Source organism: Ahaetulla prasina, chromosome 3, assembly GCF_028640845.1.
Source record: "Ahaetulla prasina isolate Xishuangbanna chromosome 3, ASM2864084v1, whole genome shotgun sequence".
In the NCBI taxonomy this organism is placed as follows: Eukaryota; Metazoa; Chordata; class Lepidosauria; order Squamata; family Colubridae; genus Ahaetulla; species Ahaetulla prasina.
This window is the reverse complement of record NC_080541.1, coordinates 201,249,484-201,268,495: the sequence shown is the minus strand read 5'-3', so window position 1 is coordinate 201,268,495 and position 19,012 is coordinate 201,249,484. Positions and strand designations below refer to the sequence as shown.

The 19,012-nt window shown below is 39.2% G+C and overlaps 1 protein-coding gene across 2 annotated transcripts in view; it reads right to left on the bottom strand.

Moving 5' to 3' along the window:
* RIMS4 (regulating synaptic membrane exocytosis 4) overlaps window positions 1-17,568 on the bottom strand; it is a 131,521-nt gene extending 113,953 nt beyond the window's left edge. For both annotated transcript variants that reach the window (XM_058178287.1, XM_058178288.1), the window contains exon 1: window positions 17,472-17,568. In XM_058178287.1, coding sequence (XP_058034270.1) covers window positions 17,472-17,568 — 97 coding nt within the window. The remainder of the gene's footprint in view (window positions 1-17,471) is intronic.
* Window positions 17,569-19,012: the final 1,444 nt, after the last annotated feature.

Sequence of the window (19,012 nt, the reverse complement as noted above, 5' to 3'; positions counted from 1 at the left end):
GTAATAAACAGATTTAATAAACAGATGTAATAAATAAACAGTAACTAATATCCCTTTCCCTTTCATGGATTACTGCCTTGTCGTGGCGAAGGGGCTTGCGTAGCTCAATGAAGCTATGAGCTATGCTGTGCAGGGACACCCAAGACGGACAGGTCATAGCGGAGAGTTCTGACAAAATGTGATCCACTGGAGAAGGAAATGGCAACCCACTCCAGTATCTTTGCCATGAAAACCCCATGGACAGTACAAAAAGGGAAAAAGATATGACGCCGGAAGATGAGCCCCTCAGGTCGGAAGGTGTCCAATATGCTACTGGGGAAGAGTGGAGGGCTAGTACTAATAGCGCCAGAAAGAATGAAGTGACTGGGCCAAAGCCAAAAGGACGCTCAGCTGTGGATGTATCTGGTGGTGAAAGGAAAGTCCGATGCTGTAAAGATTTTTTCTCCATAGGAACTTGGAATGTAAGATCCATGAATCAAGGCAAGCTGGATGTGGTCAAACAAGAGATGACAAGACTAAACATCGACATCTTAGGAATCAGCGAACTAAAGTGGACAGGAATGGGCAAATTTAATTCAGATGACTATCAGGTATACTACTGTGGCCAAGAATCCCTCAGAAGAAATGGAGTGGCCTTCATAATCAATAAAAAAGTAGGAAAAGCAATATTGGGATACAATCCCCAAAATGACAGAATGATCTCAATCCGAATCCAAGGCAAACCATTCAATATCACAGTAGTTCAAGTCTATGCCCCAACCACTGGTGCTGAAGAAAATGAAATTGACCAGTTCTATGAAGCCTTATAGCACCTGATAGAATTAACACCAAAAAATGATGTCCTTATCATCATGGGAGATTGGAATGCTAAAGTAGGAAGCCAAAAGATAACCGGAATAATAGGCAAGTATGGCCTTGGAGTACAAAATAAAGCAGGACACAGGCTGATAGAATTCTGTCAAGACAACACAATGGTCATAGCAAACACTCTTTTCCAACAACCTAAGAGACGACTCTACACATGGACATCACCAGATGGTCAACACAAAAATCAGATTGACTATGTGCTCTGCAGCCAAAGATGGAGAAGCTCTATACAGTCAGTAAAAACAAGACCAGGAGCTGACTGTGGCTCAGATCATGAGCTTCTTCTTGCAAAATTTAGGCTTAAACTAAAGAAAGTAGGGAAAAGCACCAGGCCACTCAGGTATGAACTAAATCATATCCCTGATGAATATACAGTAGAGGTGACAAATAGATTTAAAGAATTAGATCTGATAGACAGAATGCCTGAAGAACTATGGACGGAGGTTCGCAACATTGTACAAGAGGTAGCAACTAAAACCATTCCAAAGAAAAAGAAATGCAAGAAAGCAAAATGGCTGACTGAGGAAGCTCTGCAAATAGCTGAGGAAAGAAGAAAAGCGAAAAGCAAGGGAGAAAGAAAAAGATACACCCAGTTGAATGCAGAATTCCAGAGAATAGCTAGAAGAGATAAGAATGCATTCTTAAAGGAACAGTGCAAAGAAATAGAAGAAAACAATAGAATAGGGAGGACCAGAGATCTATTCAAGAAAATTGGAGATATGAAGGGAACGTTTCATGCAAAGATGGGCATGATAAAGGACCAAAATGGCAGGGACCTAACAGAGGCAAAAGAGATTAAGAAGAGGTGGCAAAAATACAAGAATGAGCTTAACATCCCTGATAACCACGATAGGGTGGTCACTAACCTTGAGCCAGACATCCTAGAATGTGAAGTCAAATGGGCCTTAGGAAATCTGAGCAACAATAAAGCTAGTGGAGGAGACAGTATTCTAGCTGAGCTATTCAAAATCTTAAAAGACGACGCAGTAAAAGTGCTACACCCAATTTGCCAGCAAATTTGGAAAACTCAACAATGGCCACAGGATTGGAAAAGGTCAGTTTACATTCCAATTCCAAAGAAAGGCAATGCCAAAGAATGTTCAAACTATCGCACCATTGCACTCATTTCACATGCTAGTAAGGTTATGCTTAAAATCCTACAAGCTAGGCTGTAGCAATATGTGGATCGAGAATTAACAGAAGTACAGGCAGGATTTCATAGAGGCAGAGGAACTAGAGATCAAATTGCCAACATACACTGGATCATGGAGAAAGCTAGGGAGTTCCAGAAAAACATCTACTTCTGCTTCATTGACTATGCTAAAGCCTTTGATTGTGTGGATCACAATAAATTGTGGCAAGTTCTTAAAGAAATGGGAGTACCAAACCATCTTATTTGTCTCTTGAGAAACCTGTATGCGGGTCAAGAAGCCACAGTGAGAACTGGACATGGAACCACTGATTGGTTCAAAATTGAGAAAGTAGTCCGGCAAGGCTGTATACTATCACCCTGCCTATTTAACTTATATGCAGAACACATCATGAGAAAGGCAGGGCTAGATGAATCAAAAATTGGAATTAAGATTGCCGGAAGAAATATCAACAACCTCAGCTATGCAGATGATACCACTCGAATGACAGAAAGCGAAGAGGAACTAAAGAGTCTCTTGATGCGGGTGAAGGAGGAGAGTGCAAAAGTTGGCTTGAAACTCAACATTAAGAAAACTAAAATCATGGCATCTGTCCCTTTCAATTCCTGGCAGATAGATGGTGAAGAAATGGAGGTAGTGACAGATTTTATTTTCCTGGGCTCCAAGATCACCGCAGATGGGGACTGCAGCCAAGAAATTAAAAGACGCTTGCTCCTGGGGAGGAAAGCTATGGCAAATGTAGACAGCATACTAAAAAGCAGAGACATCACCCTGCCAACAAAAGTGTGTATAGTCAAAGCTATGGTTTTCCCAGTTGCAATGTATGGCTGTGAAGGTTGGACCATAAGAAAGGCTGATCGCCAAAGAATTGAGGCCTTTGAACTCTGGTGCTGGAGAAGACTCCTGTGAGTCCCTTGGACTGCAAGGCGAACAAACAAGTCAGTTCTAGAGGAGATCAACCCTGACTGCTCTTTAGAAGGCCAGATCTTGAAGATGAAACTGAAATACTTTGGCCACCTAATGAGAAAGAAGGACTCACTGGAGAAGAGCCTAATGCTGGGAAAGATTGAGGGCAAAAGAAGAAGGGGACGACAGAGAACGAGGTGGCTGGATGGAGTCACTGAAGCAGTAGGCATGAGTTTAAATGGACTCCAGAGGATGGTAGAGGACCGGAAGGCCTGGAGGAATGTTGTCCATGGGGTCGCGATGGGTCGGACATGACTTCGCAACTAACAACAACAATATCCCTTTATTAATCCCTTTTCCATCTTCCTATTCCTTCTACCAAGCTTGTTGCCTATCATTACAACAATCCACGAAAAAGACAAACACAGAAACATTGCTGAAGTTCTTTTGATTAACAGTACTAAGAGTCATCCTGAATACAGCTAATCCCAAATTCTGTGTTCAGAAATGACATACCAGGACTTCTAATTAAAATGTCTTTGGTATCACCCTGCTGCATCTGTTGCCTTCTAAAGAACAGTGATGCACTTTCGTTAAAATTAACGATTAAATTTTGCTTTTGTGAATCCAGTAACAAAATTGTTCATAACCTATATTGTTTATAAGTCTTTAAAAGGGAGATAATAAGAGGAGCCTCCAAATCTTGGAACAGTAGTCTCTGTTCATCAGAACAGATAAAAATACAAAACTCTTGATGTTAAATAAACATAATTTTAAAGGAAAGAGACAACTGGTGGTACTTCTAACTTCAGAAACAGAACTGATAAAATAGAAACCACTTTCTCCCAACTGGGTAACAGTTCAACAGCTTCTGAAATCACTATAACAACTTTACAAAAGTTATAAGCAAACATGCAAATGTTATAAGCAAAGCTTATGTACCTGGAAGTTAAAAACATAAAAGCATAATTGTTGGCACTCCTAAAAATATGAAAAAGAGAAATCCTGTTATTTAATTGAGACCTTCTGGCATGAAATATCTAATTTACCAATAGATTTCCCAATTAGAGAGGACTCATTAAATTCCACCTCCACTTCCATCATCCTTGATGGAACAGGAACATACATTCCTAGCCATTTAATTATCAACCTAGGAAGATGTATTTTACTGTGCTCATGAACAAGGGGAGATTACATGGATTGTTGGTTAAAATCAATTAAAGAGCTTTTTTGACTACGAAAGGAATAATGAAAAAGATGCCTAGAAAAGAGATCCTCAGTATTATACTAAATATCCAGATATAGTTTGCATCTGCTATTAAATGATGTGATATTTTTAAAAGGTTGAAACTGAAAAACAATTTCTCACATAATAATTTTGAAGGGAAAAGGTGATGCTTGGTGGTAGTTTTTTTATTGTTTTACTTTTTTCTGATATTTAAAAAAAAATGTTTTGAGCATTATTATTTCCCTCCTGGTTCTCATTTTCTTTTTTTGTAAAAACATAGAAATTACGTCAGACAACACGGATGAAAATACAAATTTATCTGATGCTTAAATTAAAGAGACATGTGCAGATGTTACCATTGAAACAATTACCTTTGCAATTATGAAAAAGCTTTGGAATATGTATATTTATAATATTGGCCTTTTAACATTTTGCATGTAGATGTATACTTCCTTGAGTTATATTCCCCAATCTTGTCATGTGTAATACATATGCAACCATAATAAAAGGAAGCAAACTTTTACTGCACTTAAAGAACTCAAAGAGCAGGGTTTGTTTTTTTTACAAGAAATATGCTCAATGGATGAGGATAAGGATTAACTGCAGAAAGAATGGGATTAGTGAATTCACAAAAATAAAATGGAAGTGGCCATGTTAATAAAAACACTTTCGTTTCCATGCTGCTAGTGATAGAATGACAAAGAGTTATATTTTATTTTTGCTGGTAGAAAAATTATGTTTTGATTTATACCACTACTATATTTTATGTTTTTCTAAACAATTTTCCCCTTATTATTCACATTTTTCAATAATCAGTACAGATTTTAAAGGTGCTAATCTAAGAAACTACAGACTTTAATTTAGTTAGCACGAAGAGCCAAGTTTTGTAGATGCATCAAATTACCTTAACTGAAATAAATTATACCTTTATATAAAATTATTCTCACTTGATTTTTAAAATATTTATTCATCATCTTAACATAACATAACATAACATAACATCAGAGTTGGAAGGGACCTTGGAGGCCTTCTAGTCCAACCCCCTGCCCAGGCAGGAAACCCTATACCATCTCAGTCAGATGGTTATCCAACATTTTCTTAAAAATTTCCAGTGTTGGAGCATTCACAACTTCTGAAGGCAAGTCGTTCCACTTATTAATTGTTCTAACTGTCAGGAAATTTCTCCTTAGTTCTAAGTTGCTTCTTTCTTTGACCAGTTTCCACCCATTGCTTCTTGTTCTACCCTCAGGTGCTTTGGTGAACAGCCTGACTCCCTCTTCTTTGTGGCAGCCCCTAAGATATTGGAACACAGCTATCATGTCTCCCCTAGTCCTTCTTTTTGTTAAACTAGACATACCCAGTTCCTGCAACCGTTCTTCATATGTTTTATCCTCCAGTCCCCTAATCATCTTTGTTGCTCTTCTCTGCACTCAATCTTTGTTTATAATATATGGATTTAGTATATAAAATACAATTGCAATATCTGATAATCTTTGCAACTGGGGAATTCTTAAACATTTGATGTTTGCATATTTCCTGGCAAAGAAATAATGAAAAACAAAACACAAGTGACCTTCACAAATAGGTAATATGAGACAAATATATATAAGACAAATCATTTTATATGCTGAACATAATGGAAAGGAAATAGCATTTCCAAGAAGAAAAATTCATTGAATTTTCTACTCAGTCCTCTCTTAAATTTTTTAAGGAACTGCAAAGTTCTAAGTGATTTCTGATTTCTACTAGGATAAATTATGCATTAACATGTCTAAGGTTTGATTATTTTGGAAAAAGAAACAGGACACTTTGGCATATTGATTAAACAGCAAGGCCTGAATTTTATTCAAATGATTTGGGGCACTCATAATACTTACAATTCCTGAAGAGATAAACTGCAAATTTTACAAGTTTTAATTACATTCTTATAAAAATATAGGCCTTTTCTTCTCTCAATAGAATATTTTATATCAACAAAATGAGTCACTTGTTGAAGCTATTCATAAGGAAGATGACTGATTATGAGGAACACTAAAGGGCAGAAGAGGGATGGTTTCCCTATAGAACAGAATGAAGCCTATACAGATTTCTAAATTTTAAAACATGTATCTCTTTATCACATCATGCCTGCATGTGTTATTCTATCAACTTCTACAGTATTACACTATTTAAATCATAGCACATATAGACTCATATTTCACTAATGAACATAGATGTTAATATACAATCTGGCATCTTTGCTAACTAACTAGAAAGTACGACATGCTTAATAATTCCAATCAAGCATGATTTATTTATCATAAGGGTCTGAAGATTTGAAAGTATTAGTGAACCTTGTATTTCTGAATAATGCTAAAAAAAACCAGCTATACTGCAGACTGTACAATTGAAAAAATTGCTATAATTTGTCCCTGATTCTCCCAAAGACTTCTGGGAATTATAAACTGTTGATATTATTATGGATTTTTTGATCTTTCAAAAAGAAAGTAGTGTTGAATCTTTTTGCACAGAGATACCAAAGTATCTTTGCCATATTATTGTTCTATAAACCTCAAGTAACTATCAAGACAGATCTTAAGGCAACTCACTTTCCTCTCCACTTCCATTGATGCTACAATTTATTTAGAAACAGTAATATATTCAAAATAACGTTACCATCCAAGGTATCCTGGGAACACCAGGCTGAACAAAAATGATTGAAGCCAAGTATGCTTGGTATGATATAATATTTAAATGGTGGAAAATGGATTAGTCCATCCTTGCCATAGAAGATGTGTTTATGCCAGCCACTGTTTCTCAGCTGAACTTACCTCACAAAATTGTGCTATGGAGATACAATTGGAGGGAGAATATGCACACTGCCATAAGCTCTTGGAGAAAAATGTTTAAATAAATAACAATGAAATTGGAGAACAGTGATGTCACTCAATATTTAGGTTTTTGTGCAACCTAAACAGACCTTTACAAAGGTAACTCAGATGTATATAAAATATTCTTTCAACACCTATAGTTCTATTTCCATAAAGAATTGTTATCTCCATGCAAGAAATGCACTTTCTGAGGGAGGCAGCAAATGCTTATATCTGCAACATGCTGAAATATGTAAAAATAATTCAGAAACCTTAAAAAAATTAGGATTAATTATCATAGAAATGCATACGTTTGTACATAAAGTATAGAGAGACGGTTTTGTGTAGTGGTTAAGGTGCTGGGCTAGAAACTAGAAGACCGTGAGTTCATGTAGACCATGAGGACATGTAGCTAATTTCAAAAAACGATACAGAGATATATGCAACCAAATAAAAATTGAATGCACCAATTACCACACCAAGCAAGAAAACGACCAATCGTGCTTTTTATAATTTTGTGAATAACAAACTTAATGATTCGAGATCCATCCCACCACTAAAAGAATCTAATGGCAAAGAAAATAATGATGAAACAGTTAAAGCAAACCTCTTTAACACATCCTTTGGCTCAGTCTTTGTTAACAGTAATGGCTCATACCCAACATTCCCCAACCGCACCAACAACAACCTAACACATATAGATTTCACTGAAGAAAATGTTGAAAAAGCTCTTCGCAAACTGAAACCATCCCTATCTATAGGACCTGATGGACTTCTTGTCAGATGCATACTTCTTAAAAAAGCTTTCCACTAATATAGCAGAACCCCTAAGCATAATCTTTGGAAAAGCCTTCACGACCAGTTCCCTTCCCAAACTTTGGTCACTAGCCACGGTCATCCCTGTCTTCAAAAAAGGAGACCCTAGCTTAGTTGAAAATTACAGACCAATCTCTCTATGTTGCATCACCTGCAAAGTTATGGAATCTATCATCAACCAATCCATTATCCTCCACCTAGAAACAAACAATCTACTCTCTAATAAACAATTTGGTTTCAGAAAAAAATTATCATGTAACTTACAACTTTTTCACTGCAAAAACATATGGACTACAAATCTTGATCAAAGCAAAACAATAGATGCAATTTACATAGACTTCTATAAAGCTTTTGACTCAGTGGTACATGACAAACTTCTCCTAAAACTAAAATCCTACGGCATCTCCGGACCCCTCCACAATTGGATAACAGCGTTCCTGTCAAACAGACAAGTGGTCAAAATACACAGTGCCCTATCAAATCCTGTTCCTGTCAATAGTGGTGTTCCCCAAGGCAGTGTTCTTGGACCAACACTCTTCATATTATACATTAATGATCTCTGTGACCATATTAAAAGTAATTGTGTTCTTTTCGCTGCTGATGTCAAACTATTTAACACTACCAACAATACAGCTACCCTTCAAAAAGACTTTGACTTTGGTCACAAACTTGGCAACTCCAAATATCAACCAGCAAATGCTCTGTTTTACACATTGGAAAAAAGAATCTAAACACTAAATACAAACTCAATGGACATTACCTTACAGATGACTCCCACCCTGTTAAAGACCTTGGAGTTTTCATATCCAATGATCTAAGTGCCAAAGCCCACTGCAACTACATCGCAAAAAAGGCTTTAAGAGTTGTAAACCTAATCTTACGTAGTTTCTTCTCCAGAAACACTACACTACTAACCAGAAGCTTATAAAACATTTGCTAGACCAATTCTTGAAAACAGCTCGCCTGTCTGGAACCCATACCACATTTCAGTCATCAATACAACTGAACGTGTCCAGAAATATTTTACAAGAAGAATTCTCCACTCCTCTGAATACAACAAAATTGTTGTGTCTCGTCCGATCTCACCACAGCCGGGGTCTTCTTATCTGCTTCCGAACACGGAGGAATGTCCTAGTATGCCTCCCGGCCCCAGCCCTGGCTCCATGCCCAGACAGGCTGAAGAGGAGGAAATACCTCCAACGCCCAGCTCTGGCTCCATGCCCAGGCAAACGGAGCAACTAGACCCCTCCCACTCCTCCACAGCATGTGAGCCTGAGGGAGGTCAATTGCCAACAGCTGCAGACTGGAGTGACCCTCGCGTCAGAAGACTTGATAGGCGGAGGCAACAGAAGGACGGGAGGGGCAGGCCTGGATAAGTGCTGAGTCATGGAGCCACACCCCATGGCCTATATAAAGGATCTGCTTTCTGACATTCTCTGAGTCAGGCAAAGTCTAAACATATCTTGCTGAAGTCACTTTCTGGTCTCCTGCCTGCCCTGAGGACTTTGCTAGGACTTTGGCAGAGCTGCAGAGGCACGCCTGATTCGGATTTCCCTGACCCGGCCGTCAGCGGAGGAGTGGGACACAACAAAAATACCTTATGCCACCAGACTTGAAATCTTGGGTTTAGAAAACTTAGAACTCTGCCGCCTTCGACAGGACCTGTGTTTAACTCATAGAATCATCTATTGCAATGTCCTTCCTGTTGAAGACTACTTCAGCTTCAATCACAACAATACAAGAGCAAACAATAGATTTAAACTTAATGTTAACAGCTTCAATCTTGATTGCAGAAAATATGACTTCTGTAACAGAGTTATTAATGCTTGGAACACACTACCTGACTCTGTGGTCTCTTCTCAGAATCCCCAAAGCTTTAACCAAAAACTGTCTACTATTGACCTCACCCATTCCTATGAGGTCTGTAAGGGGCGTGCATAAGAGCACAAGCGTGCCTACCGTTCCTGTCCTATTGTTTCCTTTCATTATATCCAATTAATATAGTTATTACATACTTATGCTTATATATATGCTTATATACTATATAGTTATTTTCATGCTTATGCTTATATATACTGTTGTGACAAAATAAATAAATAAATAAATAAAATAAAATAAAATAAGTAGTCCTACTTAGGGTATGAAAGACAACTGACTGGCTTTGGGATAGTCAGTCTCTCAGCCCAATCCACCTCCCAAGGTTGCTGTGGGGAAGGAGGAAGGAGTATTATGTTTAATAGTTCCCTTGAGTTTTTTTATAAAGTTAATAAAAGCATAACAATAAAACAAATAGACTTGCAGCCATACCATAAATGACTGTATACTGAAAATAGAGCTAGCTACAACCCTCATGGAAGCTCTAGTAATTCTATATTATGCATACAGGAATTTGTCCTATTAACATTTATTTCAGAAGATCTGCCAAAGAACACAGAGAGCTTTCTTAAACACCTTTAAATATTTTTTTACAATTTTATTTGGTATATTTTGGATTGCTTTTCCACTATCTGAGAAATTAAGTAAGTATACAAATAAAAAGTATAAAATATATAGCTACAAAAAGTTAATCAATGATGAAAATATTGTTCTTCGAACCATCTGAGTCTTTGGAGAAGGGCGGTATAGAAATATAAATAATAAATAAATAAATCTAAGGGTTCAGATTTCTTATCGCTTGATGCCTGGTCTTTTCAATTGGAAATCCAAGGACTTTCTGCAAGCCAAACTCTACCATATAGTTATGATCTTGGCCTCAAACCCAATAGCATCCGTTGGAAGAAGAAGACCTCTTTCAAAAATCTCAGCCAAGATCTTCCTTCATATAAACCAGCTCAAACTTTGTAGGTCTTTAAGAATTAATATTTTAATCCCCCTGCAACTAATCTCCATACAGATCAGTTGAAACTCTGGCTCACAGCCCAGTTCATAGAATACTTCTCTAAAACAATGCTCAGTGTAAACTACAGGAAAAGAAGAAGGGAGATTACAGCTCTAATGCGACAAATAATCGAACCTAGTTTAGAGCTCTTACGTAATTTCTTAGCAGCAACTGTTTGGTTTCTTGCTCTTACAGATCATTTGCTTGCTTGTGAATCCACTGGGATCAAGCAAGTTTCAAGTTCATTGCTTTTTGGCTTACTTTTGTTCTCTGCCTTTCAACTTTCAGAAGTGCGAGTATGTCATAGTCACTAGAAGTATAGCAACAATTATATTATGACCTTGGACTTCCCTAGTGTATCACAACAATAATTGTTCATTGTTCATTGTTCATTGTTCATCACAGATGGCGCATTACAGTCCTCAGAAATCTCAAGCTCACTCCAAATAATTCACAAAATAAACCAGTATTTTCATGGGTCTCTTAAATGACTGATTCTCAAAGGAAGGTGAGTTTCAGGGTATCTCTGCAAGCTACTACACTCACAGAAGCAATCAAACATTTTAACAACCCTAGGATCCGGTTCAGTGGTGAGATTCACATTTTTTTACTACCGGTTCTGTGGGTGTGGCTTGGTGGGTGTGGTGTGGATTGGTGGGGGTGGCTTGGTGGGCACGGCAGGGGAAGGATACTGTAAAATCTCCATTCCCACCCCACTCCAGGGGAAGGTTACTGCAAAATCCCCATTTCCTCCCGATCAGCTGGGACTCGGGAGGCAGAGAATAGATAGGGGCGGGGCCAGTCAGAGGTGGTATTTACGGGCTCTCCAAACTACTCAAAAATTCTGCTACCAGTTCTCCAGAACTGGTCAGAACCTGCTGAATACCACCTCTGATCTGATTCATGCAACTACAGTTTGAATTATCTTACACCAACTGTAGGAGGTACAGTACGTATGTATACATATACATTTAAAATTTAAAGGCACTTTAAAGTTTGCAGCAAAGAGTTATGTTGGAACAATTTACTTGAGAGCTGCTATTACTCCTACATAGCACTGTACTTTGAGCAAGAATGTGGATTAGCTAAAATGGAGGAGAGGCCTCAGAGAACACTTAATATAAAAAGCTCTCAAAACAGTGTGGGGAAATAACATTTTCAGCCTTTGGGGGAGAGGTCTAGCCAGGACTTTGACTTACAATGCACACCTAGATTTCTGAATCTTTTCTATGTCTGTTATCTAAGTTCAACCATAACATCTTTGTTTTTTAAGTCATGGGTGAGATTGACTGTTCTTGCTGTTTTCCATCTGTTATTAAAGTCTTCTGCTTCTCTGATCACGATCATTAGACAAGGTTCATTTGCTTGACCTACTGGAATAAGATACTAACAATGAACTTCAGCTCTCATCTATAATATAAAAATGATAATGCTAATGTGTTTTCCATGACTACCTTAAGGATTCTCAAATAACATATGAAAAAGTATTTTGGATGCATTAAAAAATGCTATAAAACCATTATTTTATATGGGGTTGCCTGCAGTCTGTTTTTCCAGAAATTTCTAACAAAGCAGAGCTGGTTCTCCTTTAGGCCTCCTTCTATTTCCCCTTATTAAATTACTGCATAGTTTATTTTATCCATTTGTTTCAGGACTGTCATGATTGCTTTAACTGTCTGTATAAATATTTATATTTATATGATTTATAGAATTTCTAATCTGCAGTAGTTCATTCTGTTATTCCTTGAGAAACGTCTTAAAGGTTTACTGTTGGGCATAATATGCATTTTATCTTATCTTTTCTAGATGCAATGGAAGAAATATGAACCAGAAGATGCTCATTACACAAAGCACAATTTAGAATAAATGATATATATCAGTCGTGAAATCACTTTATTTGGCAAAAAATCTGACTTTGTTAAAGCCATTGTATTGGCTAGCACAATCTGAGATATACCCCATTTCCCTTTCAGCATTCTGAAAACAATATAACAATAAACCCAGTTCATTTGCACGAAAAATGAATTTGCAAGCATAATTGTACACAAAAAATATAGCCTAATATTAAAAATTGTTTCGAGGAAAAGTGGGAAAAATATAAGGAATTATGAGAACAGGAATGGCATTATAGGGTAAAGATATTGCTTTAAAAAGGAATTTATCTTACAACATTAAGTTATTTGCTTAAGTTAGCACTCCTCTAGAATAACATCAGATCACATGCAGATCAGAACACAGGGTTGTTTTGGTTTTATTATTTTGCCCCCAATTAAAAAGGATGGGAGGACACCATACAATTGCCCAGTAACCTATTGCTGGCAGCATATGTGTGGTACGTTGTAGTTATTTAAAATAAATTAATGCTATATTAGTTTTCGTCTTTTCAACCAACTCACTCTCTGCAATTTAGGATTTATGGAAACCGAACTACAACCTTTTAGAGCTTTCTACATTGCTCACTTTCCATCTGAACACGTAATAATAACACAAAAAAACTTCTCATGTATTCAGCCTGTTCTATAGTTAAAATCATGTATCCACAAACACACACACAAGAACAAACATATAGAGACAGGATACACAGAAAACCTTTGGAATCACTAACTTAATATCACTATTGACTCGATTAATAAATAGGGATAAAAAGATAGAAATGTAATGTTTTCTCTATTATATTGTTCTTTTCACATTGTCTACATCAAGCTATGATCAATTGGCTACCCAAATGCATGCACACCTTCCAAATTATTTTGTTTAATAACATTATTTAGAAGTAGAATAAAATAGAATAACAGAGTTGGACCTTGGAGGTCTTCTAGTCCAACCCGTTGCTTAGGCAGGAAACTCTATACCATTTTAGACACAAATGGTTGTCCAAACTCTTCTTAAAAACTTCCAAAGTTGGAGCATTCACAACTTCTGGAGGCAAGTTGTTCCACTGATTAATTGTTCTATCAGGAAATTTATCTTTAGTTCTAGGTTGCTTCTCTCCTTGATTAGTTTCTATCCGTTGCTTCTTGTTCTAGCCTCAGGTGCTTTGGAGAACAGCCCGACTCCCTCTTCTTTGTGGCAACCTCTGAGATATCGGAACACTGCTATCATGTCTCCCCTAGTCCTTCTTTTCATTAAACTAGACATATCCAGTTCCTGCAACCGTTCTTCATATGTTTTAGCCTCCAGTCCCCTAATCATCTTTGCCGCTCTTCTCTGCACTCTTTCTAGAGTCTCCACATCTTTTTTACATTGTGGCGACCAAAACTAGATGCAGTATTCCAAGTGTGGCCTTACCAAGGCATTATAAAGTAATATTGACACCTCACGTGATCTTGATTCTATCCCTCTGTTAATGCAGATAAAGTTGATCAAAGAATACACATTTGAAAGATGAAATCATAAATGTAGATCAACCTCAACTAAGCTGGTATTCTACTTCTGGAGCCACAGCCCTAGCACATCTGGGGAATTTTAAGTTAGGGCCTAATGTAAGATTTTTCTGACCCAGGTAGAATATTGGGTGTTATCAATTATTCCTGTGCTGACTTATTCAGTTGTTCTTTTCAAGTGATTAGCTATGCTAATGAAAGTATTTGCTCAGCCCATGTTTTTCTTTGTCCAGTTGTCGATGTTTGAATTTCAAGCAGATACAAATCTCTGTGTGATGCCCTTTGTGAGTGTTTATTTGTGAGGCTATTCTAGGACACCGGTATTCTTCCACAACTGATACTTTTCCTTTTTTTTAAAGGAAGGCTTAATGTGTGCATTTCCATCCAATTACTCATCAAATTGGCCTCATCCTTCCCCTTTCCATACGCAATATATGTTGCTTCTTTGGAAACGACTCTTTGACAAAGAAATTTGGAATTATCAGTGGATGTCACACTAGAGGAATTGTACTGAGAAATAAAGTTAATAACCAATGGTTACAAGGGTTACACATTAGCCATCACTTAAAAGAGACACCCAGGATTAGAAATGATAGCTAGAAAAGAAATATGAAAATAGCAGTAAGATATCAAAAGATGGCTACTGTTAAACTAAATGAAAACTTTTAATGTAGGGCCACAAGTTTACACACAAGGATACAATCCAGGGTACTTTATTAAGGCAAAAAAATTAAATTGCGTGCCATCCAGTCCAAATGGAACTTATATGCAATAATACTGAGGTTTTTCTCAAAAGGCTGTTGACGGATAACTTTCATTGCTTGGAGATGGCAAGATAAATCTAGAAGTAGAAGGCAGGTGGTCTAGGCTTCCCAAAATATTCTGAATTTGTCCCTCCCCAAAGCATTTATTGCTGCCTGAGGCAGCCAACACAGTTGACCCAATAGTATGGGTGAACATTTATTTTCATTAATTGGCAACTCCGATTCTGCAGAACAGTTTGCATGTAGCTGTAGCAAGAAAATCTACAAACTCACTTTCCATTTTATACTTTCATCAAAAAAAAAAAAAATAGCACAGAGCTACTACACATTAAATATCAAGGAAAGACAATAAGGATAAGATTTTTTTTGTTAGAGGTGCTTCTAATTTTTCTCCCACATTCAAAAACTTTAATCTGGAGAACAGCTTCAATACTAGATCCCAGAATGTAAGAATGTATGGTTAATTCATTTTAGAATATAGGGGGTTTTTTCCTCTTAGATTCTACAAACCAATCTTACTGGTCCACGAAATGTTAGCTGTACTGGAAGAGGTAGCTAGTGCTGGCTCATAAAGAGTGCATCTATGAGATTAACATCTGGCATTTTAAATTTGAGTAAATCAATTAATTCAGTAAATCATTAATTAATGCTTTTATCTCTCCCTCAGGAAGCAGACTTGTTGCTCCTCTAAAGGAATAAAAATAAAAAAGAACCTCCAGGTTTCAAAGTCAACAAAGTCCCAGGTTGCATTTTTCCCATCCGGTATTATTTTTACAATGCACATATTTGCTTGAATTTTAGCCACATTGATCCAATAATTGAATCAAAATCCCTATTGTAGCTGTGTACACTACATGTACTGTATTGTCCACTGTATTGATGGATAAAGTTTTCTTTTAATTTGCACATTTAAGCAAACATTAAAATGTCGTTCTTCAATTAGCATGATTTAACTATTTATGTATATAAAATATTTGCTGTTTGCTGTGCAGAGTCAAATCAATATGTATATGGTAACAACTGTTGTTTAGGATACTTGGAAAGATTCATTGTCAGATGAGGCCTTTTCATCATATTTAAACTTTTGCATTTCAGTGTTTTTCTGAGGAGTAAAATAGAAGGATTAAAATATGTTTGATGCTTTTATAAATACTTTTATAATATTTTTTGACTTAGGTAAAAATCAAAAGGTAAGGAGTTTGATTATGGGTAATATGACCCTTTAATCCTATGCACAGTAATTCTGAAATCTAGCTCGGCATACTTCACAGGACACATAGACAACATGTACAAAGAGCTGCATCTGGCAGCTTGCAAAAAAAGAATTAGCCAGATTAAATAAAATTGTCATCATACTGACTCAGGTAGAAATTGACTCAGCACATCCATGACCATACCATTCCTATTAGCAGGCCAGCAAAACTTCAAAATCTAGTCCATCCTGTATCCTGCCCTTCAGTCATGCTGTCTGAGGATTATGGGCGCTGATGTTCAATATCTGGGGCCACCAGATTGCAGACATCTGTTTTACAGGCTAATAGCAGTCACTGGTTCTATGCTAGCAGCTCTAGCTCTATAAACTCAGAGAAGGAAACTGCACACGTACACACGCTTCTTATTCACATCCTGGATTTGAACACTGCTATCCCATAACACACTTTCATTGATATATTAGCCTCCTCTACCATTTACTCCCACCTTCCATTCATTCCTCTCTAGAATTCAACCACTGCATATTACAGCTTTCCTCAATCTGATTATTGAACAGCAACTCCTCTTAGCAGCAGCCAGCACAGCTAATGGCCACATTGGGTGGAAGCTGTCACTCAACATCTCTGGAAGGCTTGAAGTTGGGTAAAGCTGGCACCCTGACTTACTTTCTCTCTCTCTCTGGCATGACTGGATTCCACTTTTCCCTTTTCTTGGTTGTTTATCAAAAAAATGCCCTTGGCTCATTCAAAGCCTGTTTATCTCCTACCAGCTTATTTAATTTCATCCAATGCCCTGTTTCCACACATCACAGGGCAGAAAAGGTTTTACAAAAGTGGGTGAATTCTTCCCCAGCCAGCGGCCTTTCCAAAAGGTAAGCTTCCTCATTTTTAGTTCCATTCACGATGGTTTTCACTGCTGCCAAGCTGCAACGGTGGGAGACTGAAATGCACCCAGCGGGAAAAACTACACAGAATGTGCACCCTGATGTAGACCACAAGGAAAGAATGAGGAGCGTTCCTGGAGACAGCCTTTTTCTCACCCTGTTTTTCTTCTCTAACCCTCAGCCAGAAATGGAGAAACCCACCCACCCCCAAAAAACCCCACCTCACTCCATAGTGGAGGGAGGACAAAACTAATCCTCCCCTGGGTACCACCCTACTGTCTTGAGGCTCAGGGGCTTTTAGTAGGAGGGCACCTGGTTGGAGAAAGTTGGTGCCTTTTATGGGGGGGGGACAGGGGGAGGAGGAGTTTGGGCTGTAGGTACCCTATTGCCTATAAGGTAGGCTGCCTCTTTGGCTTCACTCCAGCGGGTCGGGGGTCTCCTGCCTCCCCCACACCCTCTCCAAACCGCGGACAGGTCCTCCCTCCTCCCCTTGGTCCTCTTTCACCCTCCACCCACCCCCCCAACAAACCTTACCCGCCTCTTCCTCATCGAAGCTGTTCATGCAGGGGAAGTAAATGGCCAGGGCTTCAAAGGAGGCAGACAGGCTGAGGCGACTTTGCGAACGCTCCATGAACAGCCCCGCGCCGGGGGCGCCGCCGGGGGCTTCGGCCGCCGCCTGCGATTTGGCCAGCTTCGACGCCCCATTCTTCACTCGGAGTACAGCCCGCGGCGTCTTGGCTGCTGAGGGGGGCCTCGGGGAGGTGAGAAAAGGGCGGCAGGAGGAAAGGTGAAGCGAGTCAAAAGACGGGAAGGGGAGGCGGCGAGGGAAAAAGGAGCCGGGACCCAGGCGGCGATGGAGAGGATGGAAAGAGCCGCAGAAACGCCGGCGGGGCGGGAGAGAGAGAGAGAGAGAGAGAGAGAGAGAGAGAGAGAGAGAGAGAGAGAGACTAAGCCGCGGCTAGTGGTACCCAAGGGAAAGAGAAGGCTGGGTTGAGGGATGCTAAGCTGCTGTTGTCGGGAAAAGGCTGGTGCTGCAGCCGCCAGCCCCGGCCAGGAGAGATACAGAGGCTACGATTGCAGCTGATGCAGCAGCGCTGAGATGCTGAAGTTGCTGACGCCGCCAGAGACCGAAGACGCTTCCGTTGCTTCCAGAGATGCAGGCGAGAGGACCACCTGCTGCTCAGTCCCGTCTTCCCGGACGCCCTCGCTTCCGCCGCCCCGATTCCCAGTCAACTACGTCCCTTGCAACTCCTTGCGGCGGATGCTGCTCTTGCTCCGCTCCTTCATTCACTCCAGCGTCGGGGGCGGAGTCTGCCGTGAAGTCATTCCTGGAAGGCAGTGCCTCCAATCGTAGCCGGCTGGCGAAAGGCGAAGGGGCGGGAGAGGGGGGGAGGGGTGAAAGAGAGAGAGAGAGAGAGAGAGAGAGACGCTAGTCTTAAAAGGGGCTGAGCTACTACACTGGTTGGCGGGGGTTGTTGCTAAGCGAAAAGCGAAGGAGCGAGCGTCCCCCTCCTTCCCGTTTGGAGTCCACACTACCCAGATTTCGGCTCGTGGAGTTCGGCTCCAGAGCCCGACATGGAATATTAAATACCATCCATCATCTGGAATTATTTAGCTGCACTATCAGATGGCTGGAGAAAAGAGTGGTTTTTTTACATGTCTATTCAACACCTAACTCCCTGAATTAAAAAGCAATAGGGGTTGTACCACCTTGAACTTTAAAAAAAAACAAAACTATAAGAAAGAAACTTCAGGGTGGCAGAATTTATAGAGCAGTGGGATGATCTGTCTATAGAGGCTGCAGGTTCTCCATCTCTGGACCTCCACCTCTCATGGATGATTTGCTTTTCCTGCCCACGGCTAAAACTTGGACTAAATAATCCTTTGGTCCCTTCCAATGCTATGGTTTCTTCTACTCTTGGGAGCTAAACAGAGTCAGCCTGTTTAGTATTTGGTTAGCACAGTGTATTTGTAAACTAGACTGGAAAGGGGCAAAAGACATACTGGAAGAAAGCTGTGGACAGTCCTAGGGATGTTTCTATGGTTATCAGGAGTTGAGTTGTACTTGGGGAGGG